General features: G+C 39.9%; 2 protein-coding genes across 2 annotated transcripts; one reads left to right on the top strand and one right to left on the bottom strand.

Moving 5' to 3' along the window:
* Positions 1 to 6: 6 nt before the first annotated feature.
* LOC141428935 (uncharacterized) lies at positions 7 to 1,769 on the top strand. Its single transcript, XM_074089010.1, has one exon. The coding sequence runs from the start codon at positions 7 to 9 to the stop codon at positions 619 to 621; it is 615 nt and encodes a 204-aa protein (XP_073945111.1). The 3' UTR covers positions 622 to 1,769.
* Positions 1,371 to 18,855, bottom strand: Sans (SAM_USH1G_HARP domain-containing protein Sans). The gene is made up of 9 exons (XM_074089004.1): positions 18,520 to 18,855; positions 13,577 to 13,720; positions 9,422 to 9,643; positions 8,239 to 8,465; positions 6,734 to 6,894; positions 4,893 to 5,053; positions 3,785 to 3,907; positions 3,203 to 3,336; positions 1,371 to 2,637 (listed from the first exon to the last, which is right to left on the bottom strand). Exons 1-9 carry the CDS (start codon positions 18,540 to 18,542, stop codon positions 2,366 to 2,368), a joined length of 1,467 nt encoding a protein of 488 aa, XP_073945105.1. The 5' UTR covers positions 18,543 to 18,855; the 3' UTR covers positions 1,371 to 2,365.
* Positions 18,856 to 20,679: the final 1,824 nt, after the last annotated feature.

Here is a 20,679-nt window from a genome sequence, read left to right as displayed (position 1 = left end):
GACCAGATGAGGGAACTAGTGGCGGCGCACTTCGCCAACGCCCCCGCCCCGCAAACCCCCGCGCGGAACCCCCACGCCTCCGTAACATCGCTAGAAACGTACAACTCCCACCGCAAAATCAAAAGACCTAAGTTAGGCGACAGGAGGGTCTACCGACCTGTCCGCAGACATACGCTTTCCCGAATAGACGAAACCCCTCCACAGACTGTGCGACCACGGTCCAAGAGTATGCAGCATTCCAACGACATGCAACAATCCACCGATTTCTCGTCGACACGGCCGATACTGAGATCCCGGTCGAATATCTCAGCGGATACGAGCAGAAGCGTACCCGTTTGCAATCAGAGCCATGAGATCGAGAATCAGAACGAGTGCCACAGCCCGCAGTACGCTGAGCCGAAAAACTACGACTCTGCGTCATCCTACGACAGGCCAGTCTCCATGAGCGATCTGCCGATCATGGTCCCCATAGACCCGGCCACGGGCGCGTACATCCCCTACCCTGAGTACTCGTATTACAACGATGACGGCCGCGCGCCCCGGAATTGGTGGAAGCACAACAAGAGGGCGAGGAAAGCGTCTGCGAAACATAGCAATTTGTATTTAGCGTTCATGTACTGACGCGCGGGTGTTTCGGAAACAAACCAACAAGATACAATGGTTACGAGTTTCGATGAATGCCGTCACAGTGTATGACGACACCACCCATGGTTTTTCGATATGAAATCTCCCGCTGTTCTAGAAGCAATCATACATTGTCTTAGTCTATGGGTGGCCCGAATCTGGTTGACAAGTGATAAATCTGTTACTATTGGCACAATTTATTTTGGCCGATGCAAGAGTTTGGATCGGGCTGATACCTTCCGTACGGGACTTTTGCCGATGTTCATAGATCTTATTAGGTTAAGACCTATTTTATTCGACTGATAATTTCGTCTGTGAATGTCGACACACGAGCCCGGACTGAAGTGCCCGACGCAGTTAATTTTCCAAGTTCAGTTCATACATGCTAAACTCGTGCCCGGCCGCTGAGCACGGCTTTTCGAAACTCTGACACCGCTGGTCTCTTAATAAATGTGATGTTACTTCGAACAAACGTCTCTGTAACGAATTTAGTAATAAAAATATTTTACAAGGTGTACTTATCCGAACAGTAGATGTAAGATGTGTCAGCACTCCGCCATAAGTGTGTCGCGATACAAACAAAATAGAGGTAAGATCTGTTGTAAGCTGATTCAGAGTTTGTTTTATAATAAATGATAATACGAAAAAACAAATTCTTTAAAATATTGGAATAATGTGCCTTATGACGTGAATGCTCATTTATATATTGAAAAATAGAATAGACATATCTCGTAACTGGTAGTAGATAATTTTGTAGTTCAATTTATTTTCCATTTTTAATAAAAGGCGACACAAGGTAATTCTGAATTGTTCATAGAATCGTAAAGTAATGAATTGTATTTCTTTTCGTTTATTAGCATAGGTTTTTGAATGAGAGCGTACCATCTGGTACGTAGGTGAGAGTGTTATTGTGACTGAGGATTTGAGATCCGTCCTGTACGCGGGATATACGTAAGTCTTCTATCTCAACATTTCTGGTAATTTTATTGTATTTAATAACCTTAGTTGAAATAGGTAGTACTGGAACAACTAGTTCGTCACTTTTGTAAATTAATTTAGGTTTATTCCGTTTATGAGAACAGAGATTCTAGAATTATATTAAATTTGATATTGTATTTAAATTTCCAAATTAAATTTTAATGAGATTTCTTTTGTTTTATTTTGTAGTCAAATAATGAAAACGGACTTTGTTTTATAAAAATGTATTCAAAACTTTGTACAAAAATATGAAATATATTATGGCGATATCAGACGATTTCACTGGACAGGATAATTATGATTTGATTATTTATCACATTCATGAATCACTTACTCGTATAATTAAAACATGACATCACAAACAAAAACGCGAAGACCATGTGATTGGAAAAAGTGACAAACGCACGAAACACGCAAAAGTGCAGTTATATAAAAATCTAAACATCGTTTGTAATTGTTATTATTACAACTGGAACTTCATAAAATTATTACTAAAATTATGCATCGCTTAAAATCCCGGTTGTAAATAACTGAGTGAATATTGCGAATGTTTAAAACAATATATTGTTTGTAATAATGGACCCTGCCATAACAGATAGATAAATCAATATTCAACCCCCATCAAAAAAGAAATGTGCAAGTAGTTAAAAATCCTGGCGATTCCGCTCACCTAATGAAATACGGTAGCCATTTTTAAGATGTTTTGCTAATTGGCAGTTATTTGAATTACGTGTGTCATTACACGGAACTGGACAATAAACAATTATATAGCGGTATCAATGATAACTCCTGGGTTGGTTAACGCCTGCTTCCTTTCCTGTACCGCGGTGACTAATTTCCGGTAGGGGCCTAGCGGGAGTCCGAGCGACTTCATATCACTTTCAGTTAGAAGCATTAAAGCATCCAGGTCGATCTGTTCGTCCTTAAACTTTTGTACGTATTGTGCGAGACCCCAGGCCGTAAGGAACCGTTCGAGCGAAGCGTAGCCTGACTCGTCGGCCTCGCCTTCTTCGTCCGATGTTATTGTTGAGCTCTCTGGAATAAAGATAATTTGGGCATAAATACCAATCTCCAGGTTTCAACGGTCAGTTCCTCAATATCCTCTCAGCAAATACTGTTAAAATACACGATACTCACAGTTGACAGTTATAAAAACGAACGACGGTATCGAGCTTAATCTAGTTCTAGCTAGCGCCTATGAGAATTTCGATAAATCCATTCATAGTACACCTTTATAAGGTACGAGTGCTCGACACGCTAATGCCCAATAGACGACACCCTGCTGTCATCTCTATTGCTAATGACATAAGATTAAAGATGCCAACTATTGGGACAGCGACGTGCACTCGTACGTTTACCTTAATCTTCATGTAATATTTATGCGTGCCGAATTTCTAGTCTAGCTACAGTACTTTAAACTTTGCTTTGTCAGTCAGTCAGCGTCGCTAGTCGATGATTAAGGGGGCTGACAAGTTGTATGTATGATGGGAAAAGTAAATCGTAGGTACAGTTAAACTAATGAAGATTGTTTGAATCTATAGTCAAGCGGAGGCTCTTTCCTGCCAACGGCCTTTATTTAAAGGTGTAGCTTATGTGTTACCCGACTGCGCCGAGGTCCACTCCTGCGGCTGGTAGGCGTGGCGCGCGGCCAGGGAGCCCGCGGAGCCGATCGACATGTCCTCACCCGGCGCGCCTCCCGCCGGCAGGGCGCTCAGCGTTGCCGTTATAGACCGCCTGCGACATTAATCTTAGATTCTATAACGTCATATTAATTTAGAACGACAGAACAGTAAGAGAGATAGAGAGAGACACATTTACTTGAAGGTAGGTAGTTAAGTTTTCTTTATTTTTAAAAATGCGACCCGCGCATATTGCTGAAAAGTGAAAGCCAAATTTATTTTCTTAGCTCATTTTATAACGAACTTGCTCAAAAATTGGCTCAAAAAATGAATTAATCTCATGAATAAAATAATCTATTCAAATAAAGGAAAATGTATAATTTCATTCAGAGCCGACGTACTTAGGTATTGTGCGTGTGGTACGGAAGGAGAGCCAAGTGCACATTTTTTCCAAACGATAATTTTATAAGAGCATCTTCCGATTTATTTGGACATTTTCGGGCAAAAATTGCGCGTAAGTCTTGACAGCGTGTCTATGAGAAAATTCAAGGAAGGAATCTAACCTGAAAGCGACACTGCCAAAGCCGGGCCGGTCGAATATGCTGGCGGGTTCTTGCAGCAGCACTTCCTGCCCGATGCCGCTATCCTCGCCCTGCGCCGCCGTGAAGTCCGGCTGACTCGCCGACCTGGAAGATGCAAACAAACAAAATTATAAAAACTCACTTCTCGCGCTCGTAAATTTCATATTTATGTTGGACTGGCATGTTACCCGCGACTCCGTCCGCGTAGAATTCGTTAATCGCTATCCCGCGGGAATTATGCAATTTCCTGGGATAAAAACAATCCTATTTCCTTCCCCGGGACTCAAACTACCCGTGTACCGAATTTCATCAAAATCGGTTCAGCGGTTTTGACGTGATGGAGTAACAAACAAACTTTCAAACTTTCGCATTTATTATATTAGTGGGATGTAATCTGCATAATAGGCAACAGACACGAACAATAAACATTTATAATATTTATATTGAAAATGTATTCATTTTGCTTGGCACTGTTTGTTTCGTTTTGTATTGTACATTTATATTTTTTAATAAGGTGATAATATTTGTTCTTGGCCCTCTGGGTTGTGGCAGAATATCAGTGTTTTGCTCCTATGAGCAATGTTGACCACTGAGCCATGGCCCTTTTGCACTACTGCACCGCACACAAACAATTGAAAATTGTTTACTTTTAAGTTAGGACTGTTTTTTTTTCTAATTTATGTAATTTTGATTGTGTGTGTTTGCAGTAACAAATAAACGTTTTATCTATCTATCTATCTATAAAAAAGTTTTTTATAATTGGGTTTTATATTAATTTATTAATATAGTCAACTGTTTGACGACAGTTAATAAAAAGTTTTGTTGAATGAAACTTGAAGTAGCAACGAAATAACACCAATACAGCTTACACACGAATGGAGAAGGTGCTCACAAATCAGTGATAAAAATTGATAACGTACCTACATAGACAACATAACGTGACGCCACCATATCCACTATGTTTGTGATATCTGCTAACAGATTGACCCTATCTCACTCGATGAGAAGTGCAGATGGGGCACAAAGGTACATCTCAAGTACATTCCCAAGTGTACTGGTGGTTGGAGCTGTACTTCATTACAAGTCTTACCTGGTGAGTGTCTGTCGATCCCGAGTTTCGAACACCTGCTCGAGCGGGCCCCGCTGCTGCGGCCCTGCCCCGAACGTGCCCACGTACATAACCTCTGAGTCGCGACGCACGCCGCTCAGAGACGTCACCGACCGGCGACCAGTCGTCTCTACTTCACCCACCTACGAATTAAAGCTTAGATCAGATTTGCTTAGATAAAATTCCATGTTTTACATTTTTTTTGTTGTTCGTGTACAAATATTAGCTTACGTGCCAAATTTTAGTTTTCTAGTACTTCAGGAAGTACCCTAATAATTTTGGATTTTTAGGGTTCCGTACCTCAAAAAGAAAAAACGGAACCCTTATGGGATCACTTGTTGTCCTTCTGTCTGTCTGTCTGTCAAGACCCTTTTCTCGGGAACGCGTGGAGGTAGTATCAAGCGGAAATTTATATCAAATACTGAGGTCTACTGTCCCTTGGAGCTGTAAAAAAATCAAACTTCTAAGCCAACGCAATCAAAAGATGCAGCCGTTTATGCTGCAAATTTCCGCATATTTTCGAAACACGCAAGGGAATCAAAACCTACAGGGTACTTCCCGTGAACTCAGAATTTTGAAATTTGGTATGAAGGTAGCTATTATAACACAAGTAACTAGAAAAGTCTGAAAATCTTGATTTTTTATCTCTGTCTGTAAATATCAATGACCAATATAATCTGACCCCATACTGCGTACATTTTGCTTAAGAGTAGGGCTCTGCATACACTGGATGTATTAAATCACTCGGAAAAAGCGAGAAATATGTTCATGACACGATTCCCGTTTACTCACATACCTACAAAAGTGTATAATCAAAGTGGTTTGTAACTTGTTCGCTATAAAAATCATAATCACAATCAAAATGGATGAGCGAAATCAGTAGGATTTAAGGAAATATTTTATTACGATACGCATTTGGGATTTTCTGTTATCTACCTACATAAGTAGGTACAGTCACCAGCACCAATATCTGACACAAAAAGCGTGCATAAATATCTGATACGACTCTATTTCTAGGGCCGGAAGGACGTGTCAAGTATTTTTGCACGCTTCGCTGTGGCTGATATTAATGCTGGTGACCCTACCTAAGTAAGAATATCGTACTACCTATTATTAGTATTTTACTGAGAATTTTCAAGTTATCTTGGTGTGATAAGTGCTTATTTACTTTGCTTTTCATTTGGTTTGAATCTGAGTCCTTTTTCAAGTATTTGGTGCAAAATGGGTCAGGTATACTATCACCATGAGTACCTAGGTATAACTTGTATGAGTGGACTTAAGAGGATAAGGCAGTTGGATACTAGGTATCTTCGCATATGATGTACAGGGATACGTACTTCCACTATCATAAATGCGTAAGTGGTGTAATTAAATTAAGCATATGCGGGTTCGCCCAAAAACCATATTCTCTAATGAACAAAAATGTAAAATAACCAAACTACAAAACTTAAACTTGGTCATTAAATGAAGCTCACAAGACCAGGCTCAAGGTTTGCCAACTGTATTGTAAAAGTATTTGACAGATGGGCGTGCCTTCATTCAATTTTCAACTTTGACGTCCTACAAATAAAGCCATTTTTAGTATACCGCTACCCACGTTTACAGCTCATGTAAAAATTATTTTATTTGTATGACCTCAAAGTTGAAAATTGACTGAAGGCACGCCCATCTGTCAAGTGTTAACTCCAAGTAATCGTACTGTACTGTAGCATGTTCTCGATAGGCACGAATGGCGGGATAAAGGGGAGGTCTTTGCTGCTATAGGCGCTTTAACGGGCTAAATAATGTGGCTCGATCTGGTTCGGACGAGTTCTTTCTTTTACCTTAAAATCGTCAGTGGCTCCATTCCGGCCGACTGTGCCGTTCTTCATCTTGCTAGCGAGAGCCTTCTTGTAGACGGCTCCTCGCCCGCGCGCGCCCGAGTTGACTGTGCCCACCAGCGCACTGTACGTGGGGCGGGGCTGCTCGTCTGCTAGGAGGTTGCCTGGGGAAGAATGGGGAGATTAGCAATGGGATAAGATAGGGGCTCTGAAGCGATTCCGCCATAAATTGAAATAACTAGGGTACCTATTACAGTACACCCAAGACTCGTTACCTCGACATTTCAGCGATACGATACTGGCCGTTGACACGAGTAGACTGATGTCTAGGCAATTATTACTCGTTTTGTTACCGTGATCAATTCCGGGTGTTAAAAAAGTTATGAGTGAAAATAACGAAAGTTTCAAACCAATTGAAATAGTTCCAAAAAAAAGGAAAGCTTGTACTACGATTACTGGACAACGGATAAACATACATATATAGATAAATACATAGACTCGAGAACAAACATTCGTATTATTCATAAAAATATCTGCCCTGCCGATCCCAAGCTTCGTAGTCAGGTTCTCTTCTCTAATGACTCCGGTCGTCATTTTCCGTGTGTTACGGTAACCGATTAAGGGGCTGTTTCACCATCCATTGATTAGTGTTAACTGGCGGTTAGGTGTGATGCCGTCTCTATTTGTTTTGTTCGAATAGACAGAGACGGCATCACATTTAACCGTCGGTTAACGCTAATCAATGGATGGTGAAACAGCCCCTTAATAATATGTCTGTCAGCTAAAAATCCTGATTACGACTACCACGTGTGGACATTATTCTTAGATTTTCGTAGATATCTAGCTAGCACATGGGAAGCGGCGGTTGAAACGCTTCAGACCTGCCCTAGGCATATAATCGCAACCACTACAAAGGCTATATATTATCCATCCATATATATACTAATATTATAAATGCGTAAGTGTGATTGTATGTTTGTGTGTTTGTCCGTCTTTCACGTGACTTTTGGCATAGAGATAATTTATGGGCCCGAGAGTGACATAGGCTACTTTTTATTCCGAAAAAATGCACAGTTCCCGAGGGAACAGCGCGCGATAACCGAATACCACGCGGGCGGAGCCGCGGGCAAAAGCTAGTCTACAATAATCCATAAGAGCCACGAAGCTCATAATAAGAGGAATATAAAATTGTCGCATTAACTCGAGCGGTAATTCGTAGATAGACTAATGAATCAGGAAAATGACTAGGTACGTCGCTAATTACCTAGATATACCTATCCGGCTCGCGCTTAGTTCTGTGGTCAGGACCGATACTTATGAAACTTAGTTTTCTGCGCAAAATGGGTTAGGTTTAGGTTAGGTAATACAAAGTGAGCAATATTTTTTTAAAGTAAGCTTGAACAATACACCGTCTCATTGATGGTCAAAGGCCTCCCCTTACTCCATCCAATCGTCTCTGCCTTCAGCAAAATGTCGCCTGTCAGATTTTTTATTTATTTTCGAGTTACCTTGACTGGTAGACCTGGTCATCTTCTGTTTGAGCGCCATGAGGACTGTGCTCGGTCGATGCGGCATGGTCGACACGTCCTCGTTGTACCCCTGGTCCCACTCCTTCGCCAGTTTCTTCAGTTCCTTCTCAGCGAGGATCTCCGCTTTGCTCTGCCGCTTCTGATACTGTTTGTGGGATTTTTCGTGGTCTTTCTTGGCTTTTTCTTTTTGGGATTTTGCTTTTTTCCTAAAATGAACAATGCGAGAGTGAGATGAAACCAGAGGCCGTATTGTTTAACGCGCTAACGTATATCGCACTCACCGTCTCTTTCTAGCGTCTACTTAAATCATGTGACAGAAAGAAGTGGTGAAAACACTTATTTCTAACATGTAGGGTATATTATTAGTTATTTGTGTCACAAGGGAGCAAAATGATGTATTTAGGGCGAGGGCTGTACATTGAATTCAGAATGTAGCGAAGGATTCTACAACAGAATCCTGAGCGTAATGAAGGATTCAAGTGTTAACGTCCAAGATGAAAATAAATTTGCTCCCGAGTGGCTTATATAACTTTTCACACAGAGTATGACGAAAATTGAAATAAAACAATTCTAAATATAATTAAAGAGCAACCAGGATAGAAAATGGCGTGGTTTTACAATTATCAACTTCAAAAAATTGCATTTGCAAAGAAACACTTAAAAAAGCCTTAAACAGAAAAGTTGCACTTTGATCCCTCTCGTCAGGGAGGAAAACTTCCTTTCTAAATGAGAGGTGTGAAATAGATATTATATAATGCGACAAAATATTTTTTGCCATGATACCATGAAAATGTAGATTACATATATATTCTGGTAAACATAAAACTCAAGTTCCAATAATATCCGGCCCAGTCAAAATGTAGATTACCTCCTTAACTCTTATTAAATTACGTACCTAACTGATTGTACAAGGGGACAAAAGAACTTCACTACCCGCCGCTAGATGGCAGTGTACACTTTTTTTGTCAGGGTAACGGCATGTCGCCTTGAAATCAATGACAGGTAATTATTAGCTTTGTTTAGTAAGAGAGTTGGCAACGACATCTAGGGATTTTTGTTTTAAAAGTGCACATAAAAGTGATTTCGAATTTCATGCAGAGGTCAGCCTAGATCAGTTGTTCATTCTTGTATACTGACTGATCATCTTCTCGACTGCACTTACTTATCATTATTCTCAAGCTTAGCCGTCGCCTGATCCAGGTATCTTAGTATGTCGTCTCTCCCGTTGATCGCTGCGAGCTCCTGCGCCGAATGCCCATCCACATCCATGGCATAGACGTTGGCTCCGAAGTTAACTAGGAAGGTCACGCATTCCTTATGCCCTCGCGCTGAGGCGAGGTGGAGCGCTGTGTTACCAAAGTAGTCTGCCTTGTCTGGTTCGCCACTAAAAGTAAATAACACTTAGGTTTATACAATGCCTTAGCCATCCAGGCGCCCCGGGTGAGTGGCATTTGGCGGCCTTTTAGCAAAATGACAAGCGACAAAATGACAGGTCGTGTATGTTAGACAAGGAATACTTATAATCACTCCTACGAGATATTTAAGTCTATAAAAGGTAATACGCTGAGTCTATGTAGTTTTCCTTTAGAACGATAAAAATAGATATTCAAATTAAGTGGTTAAGCTGAGCGGCGCGCGCGGTGACCTGTAGTACCTGGTGTCCCGGGCAGCCGCTCCGGGTAGCCCTCCTAAAGACGGTACTGCCTTTTTGCTTAGAAGGCACAGGGTCGAGTTTTAAAACTTTGTAATACTTCGAACTTAGGGTCGGAACGTTAGTTTTCTACATAATTATGTTTAACCCTAAGCATAATAAACAATATATAGAAATAAGGTTTCTTGTTGTGGTTTGTAGAAAGAAAAGATTTACGCAGTAATAATGATAGGTGTAATGTGGAAAATAAATAAAAGTGGATATAAAATTCGAGTTAAAGCACCTATAATATTCTAACTAAACATGTAATAAATTTCTATTTTTCTATATTATACCTACGTGGCACGTACCAACCAACTTATAGCGGAAGTATTAAAAGTAAAAGTCCATTCCAGTCAAACACGCGGCGGCTCTAAGAGAAACTTGCTTGACATTAACCCTTGTGATAAAGTAATTAGGTAACACATTATTTCAAATGCGTTGTCATAAAAGTCAATGCCTTTTTTTATAAAGTTTAGTTTAAAATTCCGCTGGTGATAATACACTGGGCCCGCGTGGGAACTACGGCCCAAGCCCTCTCGTTCTGAGAAGAGGCCTGTTCTCTGTAGACGTATGTAGGCCGTGATGTGATATAAGATGTGTATAGTATAATATACTAGCCTGCGACTTTGTCTGTCAGGAATTCATTTATCGCTATCCTGCGGGAACTATCCAATTTCCGTAATAAAAACAATCCTACGTCCTTCCCAGGATCTCTAACTATTTCCATGCCAAATTTACTCGTAATCAGTCAGACAGAAGTTTGAACAGGCAACAGATAGATAGATAGTTAGTTTCGCATTTATAACATAGCGAAGATATTGGGTATTGGAAGTTACGTTATTTACTGGCAATTGCTGGTAAAAGACCAATATACGTCCCACTGTTGGCATAGGCCTCCTCTCAGTATAAGAGGCCAGTGCGGATTCAATGAACAATAACGTATTTTCACCCAATGATTAACATGAAGTATTCGGCTTTATCCCCAAACATTTGTTTGAATTTTATACCAAAATATTGCTATTATCGAAGTCTGCCCACAAGGCCTTAGTGCTTATCGAAAGCAATAAATTTATAGATAAAGTGGTGACGTATTTACGGCGGCACTAATACTGATGTGACGCCACAAACTTAGTCAACTCGAACGTTATTGCATTTAATTTTACTACACGTTGTACAGGGTTCAGTGTGCTATGGAGAAGCAACCGTATTACATTGTTAGGCGAAAACATAATATAGAAACTTGTTGCGTGACCATCCATATTTGCAAGAACGGTTGATTCAAAAGGGGGCCCATTTTTGATATCATATCTGATAATATCATTCCAAAGTAGAGAACAAAATAATTGAGTTTGATTTATAAAACGAGTGTAGTAGATAAAATTTACTATCTTGTTCATTTTCACAACTGCCGTCAAACATTTAATCTGAGCGGCAGCTTTGTACAGTCACCAGCATTAATATCTGCCACAGCGGAGCGTGCAAAAATATCTGACACGTCCTTCTGGCCCTAGAAATAGAGTCGTATCAGATATTTATGCACGCCTGTTGTATCAGATATTGGTGCTGGTGACTGTACCAATATATTAATAATACAATTTGCACTATTTCGAATGCTATTTTCATAACCTTATCAGTAAAATCGGTACTAAGGTGATATGTTTTATGTAAATTATTAGCAGCGCCGCGTGCTGTTGGTAGGACCTTGTGCAAGGTCCGCCCGGATTGCTACCACCATCTTGCTCGCTAATCCTGCCGCGAAGCAGCAGTGCTTGCACTGTTGTGTTTCGGGGTGGAGAGTAAGACAGCCGGTGAAATTACTGGCACTTGAGGTATCCCATCTTAGGCCTCTAGGTTGGCAACGCATCTGCAATACCTCTGGTGTTGCAGATGTTAATGGGCGGTGGTGATCTCTTACCATCAGGCGACCCACTTGCTCGTTTGCCATCCAGTTGAATAAAAAAAAAAGCGCCTAGCCCCTAGACCAAGGTAGAGCGAGATTGTCTACACCGCTTCCGTGCCTCTCAAAAGGCACCATCATAATTTATTTTGCACTGGAAACAGGAAAATGGCGCCACTTGCCGGCACCCAGAGCGACCGCTCCTTTTATTCTACCCTAGGGCCAACGCTAATTGTTAGGCTCAGCAAAATTAAATAAAAATAGCAAGAACGCTCTGTCTGTTCACGTTCGCTATAAACGTTGGCCCAACGTCGGTCAATTTGAGAGGCGTGCGGTTATATGTTTCACTTTAACGTTGAATTGTGTCCCTCAAGCTGGCCGATGTTGGTCCAACAAAGGAGAGGTTCACACACAACGTGAATGCTCACTTGGGTATATGTACCTATCCACCTGTATTAATATCTGCCACAGCGGAGCATACAAAAATATCTGACACGTCCTATCGGCCCTAGAAATAGAGTCGTATCAGATATTTATGCCGGCTTTATTGTGTCAGATATTAGTGAAGGTGACTGTACTGTATCGTGAGTCGAAGAAGCGGATACTGGCAGTCAAAAAACAGCTGCTCATCTTACCACCCCCGCAAAAATAACAGAAGAAGATTCTATAATTCACCCTATTCTATTGAAGGATGAAATTCTAAACTTTGTGTTGTTTTGAAGGAATCAGATAATGTTAACCGTTATCAGCTTTTTCATAACCTTAATCTCGTGTTTCAAAGACCTAAGAAAGTAAGTAAGCATGCTACGATTTTTTTTTATTTACACAACCTCACACGACATAGATAGATGCGATAGTTCTTAACTATTGCAGTACCTACATACAATATAACTTACATGATACATGATGATACGCTCCGCGACTACAACGGTTGTTTTGCCTCTCCTTAGTCTCTTAAGCAGCTATTAGCGCGATCGCTGTGATAGCCAACATCTTAGATAAATAAACTGATCTATATCGCTAATACTTTAATAGAAATATAGTGGATTTCGAGGCCGTCATATCAGTTTATAATTATCACTAATTATGTTGGAATAATGTGATGAATATGACAATCTAAAAGTTTTGGACTAAAAAAGCCCCAGACTTTCGGAATTATCCTACTAATGATAGAAATGCAAAATTTTATGAGTATGTCTGAATGTTCCTACGTCTATCTCTTTCACGTAAAAACGCTTTAGAGAGGATGGATGTTTGAAATTATGATGTTCAAAAGCGAAAGTGAAAAATTCTGTGCACTGCTACAAACCTAGTACCTACAGTCACCAGCATTAATATCTGCCACAGCGGAGCGTGCAAAAATATCGGACACGTCCTTCCGGCCCCAGAAATAAAGTCGTATCAGATATTTATGCACGCTTGTTGTGTCAGATATTGGTGCTGGTGACTGTACCTACTACTGCTGAGATACGTACATTTTTCGACACCAAGATAGGTATATTTGTTACGGGTTGTCTAGACCTACCTAGTCTAGACCGATAACGAGTACCTAATGAAATGACGCATTGCGTGCATTATTGCGCTATCACAGGCAGATGACTGTGCTTGGTCTACCTACGCTCATTCTTGAGCGTTGACTGTGTGCACTCTTAAGCCTAAGATAGGCCTAGCAACTGTGATGTGTATCACAATTTTTAATAAACTTAATGCAAAAGCTAGAGCCATACCCTCTTCCACAAAGCAGCCGTAGGGCTTCCACGTGGCCCTCGAACGCCGCCCACAGGGTGGGCGTCATGCCGGACTCGTCTTTGTTGTTGCATTCCTTCCTTGTGGCTTCGCGCAGTACTTCCAGCAAGCCGTCCTTGGCTGCTCTGGAAGAAAATAAGTAACGGTTGTTTTAAAACGGTAAGAGTCCTTATTCCTCGATCCTAGTCCTAGTATCCTCATCATGTCAGCCGTAGAGTAGGACGTTCATTTTGGACATAGCTCTCCCCCATATACCTCCAGTTACTCCAGTTGAACCTGCGGCTTTAACCTTACCTATTCCTTTATTTGACAAAACTCAAAAAAACCATTTCCAGCCCGGACCTCCCATTAATGTACATAGTTACTTAATACTAATTTAGCCAATGACACTGATCCCGTGAATACTAAGTACCTATTCTAGTTTCATCTTATTAGCACAAACAAAAAGCTATCATGCTATTACTTTTCACCTTCTATTTGAAAATATTTATCGCAACAACAAAATGTAGATATGTGCTTAATGGTTCTAGTTATCGTTCGCATGATATAGGTACTCGCATATTTTCATTATTATCAATGCTGTTATAAATCTAAGATTAGACTTGTCGGAATTATTGCTCGTCATAATGTAGATATATTAATTATTAAGTATATATAACTGCAATAAAAAGCGGTCGTGTGGTATTGGCGTACACACAACAGCAGTCTGTCGAATTATAGAGATTTTGAAATGTGATTACTTAGAGTATATGCGCACTTGCACAGTGACTGCACGCACACTAAATACATATTATAAACATGTTGCACTACTGTTTTGTCTGTGAAGATGTGGAAGGATTTACTGAGCTTCTAGTGCGCCCGCTCGAGTCTAACTAGGCTAACAATTTTCGCTCTTTTAGACTCCAGCGCCGGCTAAGCACCAGCAGATGTTCCTGCACTCCGACTTCTGGCTGGAGGGTGTGGTCTTCCGTCGCTATAGGGAAGCAAGGCTGATAATCTCTAAATAACTTTTTTATTCCTTATTTGTGATTATTCAGTATTGTTATTATATGTGTTTTTCTTTATAATATTTTTAAATTTACCGCATATTTGGTACGAACTGTAATACTGAATTACTACGGGCAAATTGGCTGCGCCTCCAGCGGCGCGTCTTCCTCTCAAGGAGAGGGCTTGGTCAACTGTACCTAGTTCACGCGCGCCCAGTGTATAGGTTGGGAACATCACATATCGCTTTTTGCAGACAGAACTGTGACATCTGGTAATAGCGCAACTTTGGAGATAGCACAGTTTTGTCGCAAAGGTGCGTATGTAATGTACCATGCCATTAAACGGTTCGCACGTCGCAATGTCTTGTTTTGCTTCACCGAAAAGATCATAGTAAATTTCAAATGTAATTTTGCACAGAATTATTTTATATATTATTAATAATTGTGTGCGATTTGAAATTAATTAATTTCGAACACATTTTCCAAAATAAAACAATGGCGCGGGCCATATGTCAAACCATCAGGCTACTAGATTGTTCCTTATCTACTGTCAAATAGTATGGCAGGATGAGGGTAGACGTGTGTGCTCGCGTCGGTCCACGATAATACGGGCTCAGTTCTGCGAGTGAGACATGTCACAAAATGTAGAATTTTGTGTATGAAAAGGCGCCTTAGCCAAAAATGGGATCCTTTTAAAGCCAAATCAAAATAGGACTCTACTGTCTAGTTTGTTATTAGCTATGCGGCAGTTTCTGTGAGTGTTGTATCAGCTAGCTTTATGTCATATGATAACTATTAGAGCGTGGGAATATGTGTTTTACGTACCAAATATGTATTTTATCGTTGAAATGCGTTCTACGGCAAAGTGCTGGCATTAGTAGGTAGCTAAATGAGCGCTTATTACACGCTTGGCGGTGTCCATAACTGCCCAGGCTCAGCGCCTAGGTGGCAGAACATATGGACTAGTCATATTGTTTAGTTAGTGAGGGCACATTGTAGTAGAGGAGATTTAGTTTATAAATAAATACTTAACGATGCTGGAAAAGCGCAATTTGTCGTCGTTTATTGTTACAGGAAAACTTTGACTACGGAAAATATGTCATTTTATGGTTTATTTCTAACTTCGGCCTAAAAACGCAAGGCCAAAGTAATGGCCTTATTTTAACTGCTTGGGCTTATTTTAGCTTAAAATTATACTGTTCAGTTTGTTTGAGGTGTCTCACTAATATCATTCGCGCTACAAAATTATTCAAGTTTAATATTTAATTCCCGCATATACATTTCAGCAGATGACTAATTAAACCATTGTTATACGTCAATTTAACGCGAAGGTACTTTCTCTGCCTCAGTTTGGTGCCGTGACCAGGATTACACGAAAAAACCTGAATCAAGATAAACACCATCCCATCATCCATGCAACGCTGGCGGTGTCAACTGAACAATTGCCACCGATTATCTGAGGGAAAGTTGACACAATGAGATATGGTTCACTTTTCATGATCACGCTTCCGCTGTTACGCGGCAGTCATTACGTTGTTAATTAACGAGGGGATTTGTTGCGGTTTTATGTTGCTAATAGGTTAAAAGGAGATTAAGATTTAGGTTTGGCTTACATAAGAAACTAGCTCTTGTGACTTCGTTTGCAAAGAATTCGTTTATCGCTATCCCGTAGGAACTATGCAATTTTTCGGGATAAAACATACTTTATGGCCTTCCTAGGGTTTCAGACTATCTCCATATCAAATTTCATCTAAATTGGTAGTTTAAGCGTGAAGACGTACCTAGAATTACGTTCGCATTTATAATTTTAGTAAGATACAAGGTAGGTTAGTCGAAGGTTTGTTAAGGTAGGCATGTTTCAAAAGACATCGATTACGCGATAATTCTGGCGTCATTTTAGCCCATCATTCTGGTTTTCTGTCATTCACAATCAAAAGGGACTGACGAATATTTTTGAAAATATTTAATTTTCATTAGTCTAGTAGACCACCAGTCCGTCAGTCCGAGAGGGTTACACCGGTTACAGGGTAATCCTGTCGTCATTCTGACCAAAATTATGAATGATACTAAAGCCAGAAAGAGCATGTAACTGACGTCCAACAGTCGGCCATTAGGGCAGAGATGCGTCGGTTTGGTGGTAATTAATCCTTTGGTGGTTACTAATTATGGTTAAACTTGGTGCCAACTTGTGGCTGTAAATTATCCTACACACATGACAGTTGAGTTAGCAATGTCACAAAATCTCATTCCGACAACGGTCGAAAGGTAACGCATATGCAACGCCGGCGGTAAATACATCAAGTGCCATTATTTAAGCCATGCACATTACCTGGATACGCAGTCATCGGTCACCGTGGCAACACGATGCACACAATCGATAAGCACAAGACTACAAGCACAACATGGGCTTTATTACTGCGCTATGTGGACCAGAATGGAGTGAGCAGAGCACCCTCTGCCAGGTGTTGTGTGCAATGTCCGTAAACGTTGCATATCAATTCAATTAAATAAGTAGGTATAGTCATTGTCAATAGAAGGTGTACAGGTTTGTGCCTACCCATATACCCCTTCTTACTGACTATAGGCACGTAAAGATTTTACCTATACTATAAGATCAAAATCAAAACGTTTATTCTGCAAGTAGGCCTCAAAGGGCACTTTTACGTATCACTTTCTTTCTTTCTTTTACTACCAGCGTTTTCGGAAATACCATAATTGTCAAGAAGAATGCGCCGCTAGAAACTTGGCAGAAAGTATTTTTTTCAAAGCAAGTTAAGATAGGTGGGTAGGTATGTCGTATGCTCACAAAACAGCCGAAAAACATACTCCGAATGCAGTGGAAGCACACACTAATACACGCCTTATGTCTTTTGTCTCTAAGAAGGCCTACGGTTATCCTTTTCTCCGACATCACTTGAGGCCAGAGACTAAATGTAAATGTCCGATTTAGAACCGCAATGACACATACGAGTAGTAGGTACATATCTACCTATGCTGTCGTACTTAATAATATTGTTGTGTCTTGTGTAGTGTTGTCTATTGCTGTGTTGTGAATTAATGTATTTCTTTCTTTCTTTTTTCTTTCTTAAATATCGCCTTTTCACTTAATTTTTGACGCGCTAGTAAAATACGGTTCAACTCACTTCTTTAAGTCAGGAAACGGTCCGACTAGTTTCGATCTTTTCGCAGGTCTTTATCAAGGATAGGTGTGTTGGCTTATTTACGTGAGTTGAACCGTGTTGATTATTAGCTTATAATTAATTCTTGTTTTACGAAAGCTTAAGAAATATCTAGCTCTTTTAATATACATAATATATTATATATAATATCACTGATTATACGGAATGGATATGCAGTTAAATAGGTAAGGTACTTTATTTACCTAGTGCAAACAAGTTCCCAGTTAAGTAAAAAAATGTCCGTATATACCTACTGGGTTCCTGTGCAGATACCTAGCTATTCCGAGTCAATCTGATAAAAGGGCGGCACTGCAATGTTTTGGTGATTTTTTACAGTAAACCATTTGGTAAATATTGGCAAATGTAACGACGATTTATGTATTTACACGTACATGCAAGGGCAATGAACTTGTAGATTTTGACATCACCCGGAGCGTGTCTCCTTCCTATGGTTTCCGCTTCCATGGTAATGACATTGAAAAGTAATTAATGAAACAATGAATGTTTTAATCTGCTGCTATTTAACGAAATATTATGAGTGTTTAAAGCAATATTTTTTTTGGCAAAATTTGCACAACAAAGACATTTTAAATGTTTTCTGGTTAAAGCAGTAGGTGAACTCATGTTTTCGTTTTGCCAATCTACTGTATTGATGAAGGATATTATTATCTATTTTTATCAAACATGGTAGAATCTTATCATTCGTACTTATGGACGAATATTAAATTACATTACAAGTCCGTGTAACTGGACACTTACTTATGAAACCTGTCTGTAGTCATCTTGAAAATTCACACAAACAACGGGCACTTGAAAAATTGTTCAACTCATTTTCGGTGCAAATTTGATAACACGAGAAAGTTTCTATTTTGTCACACTTCCGATGCTAATTTGACAGAAAAGTTTGTTCAACACCGTAAAACCGTGGGTATTCACTTTAGTTCGTCTCAAACTTTGTAATAATAATATTTCGCAACTTATAACAACATTTCACACCTGTTTAATTCACTTGTGTGTGAGAAACGCGACTATTGTTTTACACGGAATTCAACTGATTGCAACCGACCGCTGTCATGTGGTGACTGCACTGACGAAAAAAAAGAACAAAACGAAGAATGGCCACGATTCAACGACCTTTAGAGCTAGTAGCGACATCTTGTGAGTAATGTGGATACTAGCTAGAGTACGATGCTTGGTGTTAATGGTGTCATCCGCTTGTTTTGGTTGCACTGCCATCTATTAACAAGTAGCAAACAAGTTTATCTACTTCTATTGCACAACAGATGACGCACCTGATTATTACGGATTATGGGTTTCTACATTTTATCACCCCGATTACAATACAATGATGCAGGATTTAAATAATAAATTAACATGTTCTATATCTAAGACAACAAGGCTAAGGTTAAATACATACGCCTTCTACTATGTTCTACTATGGGGAATGAAGCTGCGGGCTTTAGCTAGTGTCGATATAATTACTCTTTTGACCCGCGTCTTCACTCGCGACAACCATTAGATTGTGGTACCTAGTCGAATTGAAATTCCAGCATTTTACTAAAATTAATGTTCCTATAGATTTAGCAGTTGAGATTGAGATTTTGGAATTTTAATTCGATGGGAAATACAAGATATATACATATATTATTCCAGGGATCTACGTATCTGTATACCAGGCGAAGATTTTGCCAGGCTTCCAGAACAAACCAGGGGCCGTATTGCCTAACGTTTCTGACGCTCGCGATCGCAATCAAATGACAGTTTTTGTGTATACAAAATATATAAAAATTTCGTATGAAATCTGTCATTTGATTGCGATCGCGAGCCTCAGAAACGTTAGGCAATACGGCTTCAGACCCTTAATTCACCATGCTAACATATACTACTTTCATAGAGATCCATTTTGAAAATACCCGTATGTTAACCACGAAACATAGCTACCATCGCGAACCTGACTGACACAGCCATCGTTGATCGGAGGACACAGCTTTACTCTATGACACTCTATGTTTTACATTTACCGACAAATAAATGTCGACTTCGACATATGACACTGACAATTGTCACGATGGTGAAATAGAGGCCAAAGTATCAAATGCCTTCTCATAGTCCACAAAGGCTAGACGCAAATGGTCTATGGTGCCGTATATACATTGGAATCAGGCCTGTTACGGGAGTTGGAACACATCGAACCTACGAGACAAGAAGATTCGTTATGACCTGTTTAAAAAATGGTAAATAAATGTATTTTCTTTCTTTCTTTCTTATGTAGATAGATATCGATAACGATAGTTCTTCAAAGAGGGTCCAAGCTGTCATCCTTTTTGAAAAATAATTTTACTCACTCCATATTCTGTAAACTCGCCTTCAGCTCCATTCTAAATTGTAGTCACGAGGATGAACGTCATCAAAAAGCTTTTAATAGCAATATTGGAGCCGTAAACACTTGTCATAGGCCAATCAGCCGATAAGCTTAATGCAATGAATTCGGGACGTTATTTATCCATTATCTATAACAAAGTGCCGCAAAAAGCTCGATCCAAGTGAATTATGTTTTATCTTGACGAGTGGATTTGGATAGTGAAGCTTTTTCAGCTTTTGGAGAATCGTGTCGGCAGATAAAACCACTTCATTGGCTAATACTGAACTGATAAGTGTGTGGAAATAGTGTCAAATAGATATAAATGATTTCATCATAGTTGAAATAGTCGCGGGACATCAAAGACAATTAATGTTTGTTTACTGACCGATAATTAAGTAGTTTAATAAATAAAAATAGACGTCCCCACAGAAACCCACCCACCCAGAAAGGTAGTGCCGGATTAAGACTACTTGATGCCCTAAGCAATCCCCCCCCCCATCCAGCAGTAGCCGTAACCAGCCTTACCTTTTTTGTGCTACCAAATTTATTTTGGTGCT

The sequence above is a fragment of the Choristoneura fumiferana genome, chromosome 6 (assembly GCF_025370935.1).
Source record: "Choristoneura fumiferana chromosome 6, NRCan_CFum_1, whole genome shotgun sequence".
Taxonomy (NCBI): Eukaryota; Metazoa; Arthropoda; class Insecta; order Lepidoptera; family Tortricidae; genus Choristoneura; species Choristoneura fumiferana.
Note: the sequence above shows the minus strand (reverse complement) of the source record. Positions and strands in the feature narration are given on the sequence as shown.

Excerpts from the sequence above, each read along its gene's own strand:
- LOC141428935 (XM_074089010.1), top strand. The coding sequence starts at position 7 with ATGAGGGAACTAGTGGCGGCGCACTTCGCCAACGCCCCCGCCCCGCAA.
- Sans (XM_074089004.1), bottom strand. The coding sequence starts at position 18,542 with ATGACTACAGACAGGTTTCATAA. Across the intron at positions 8,466-9,421 it reads AAGCTTGAGAATAATGATAA|GAAAAAAGCAAAATCCCAAA; the intron begins GTAAGTGCAGTC and ends TGTTCATTTTAG. Across the intron at positions 3,337-3,784 it reads TTTGGCAGTGTCGCTTTCAG|GCGGTCTATAACGGCAACGC; the intron begins GTTAGATTCCTT and ends TTAATGTCGCAG.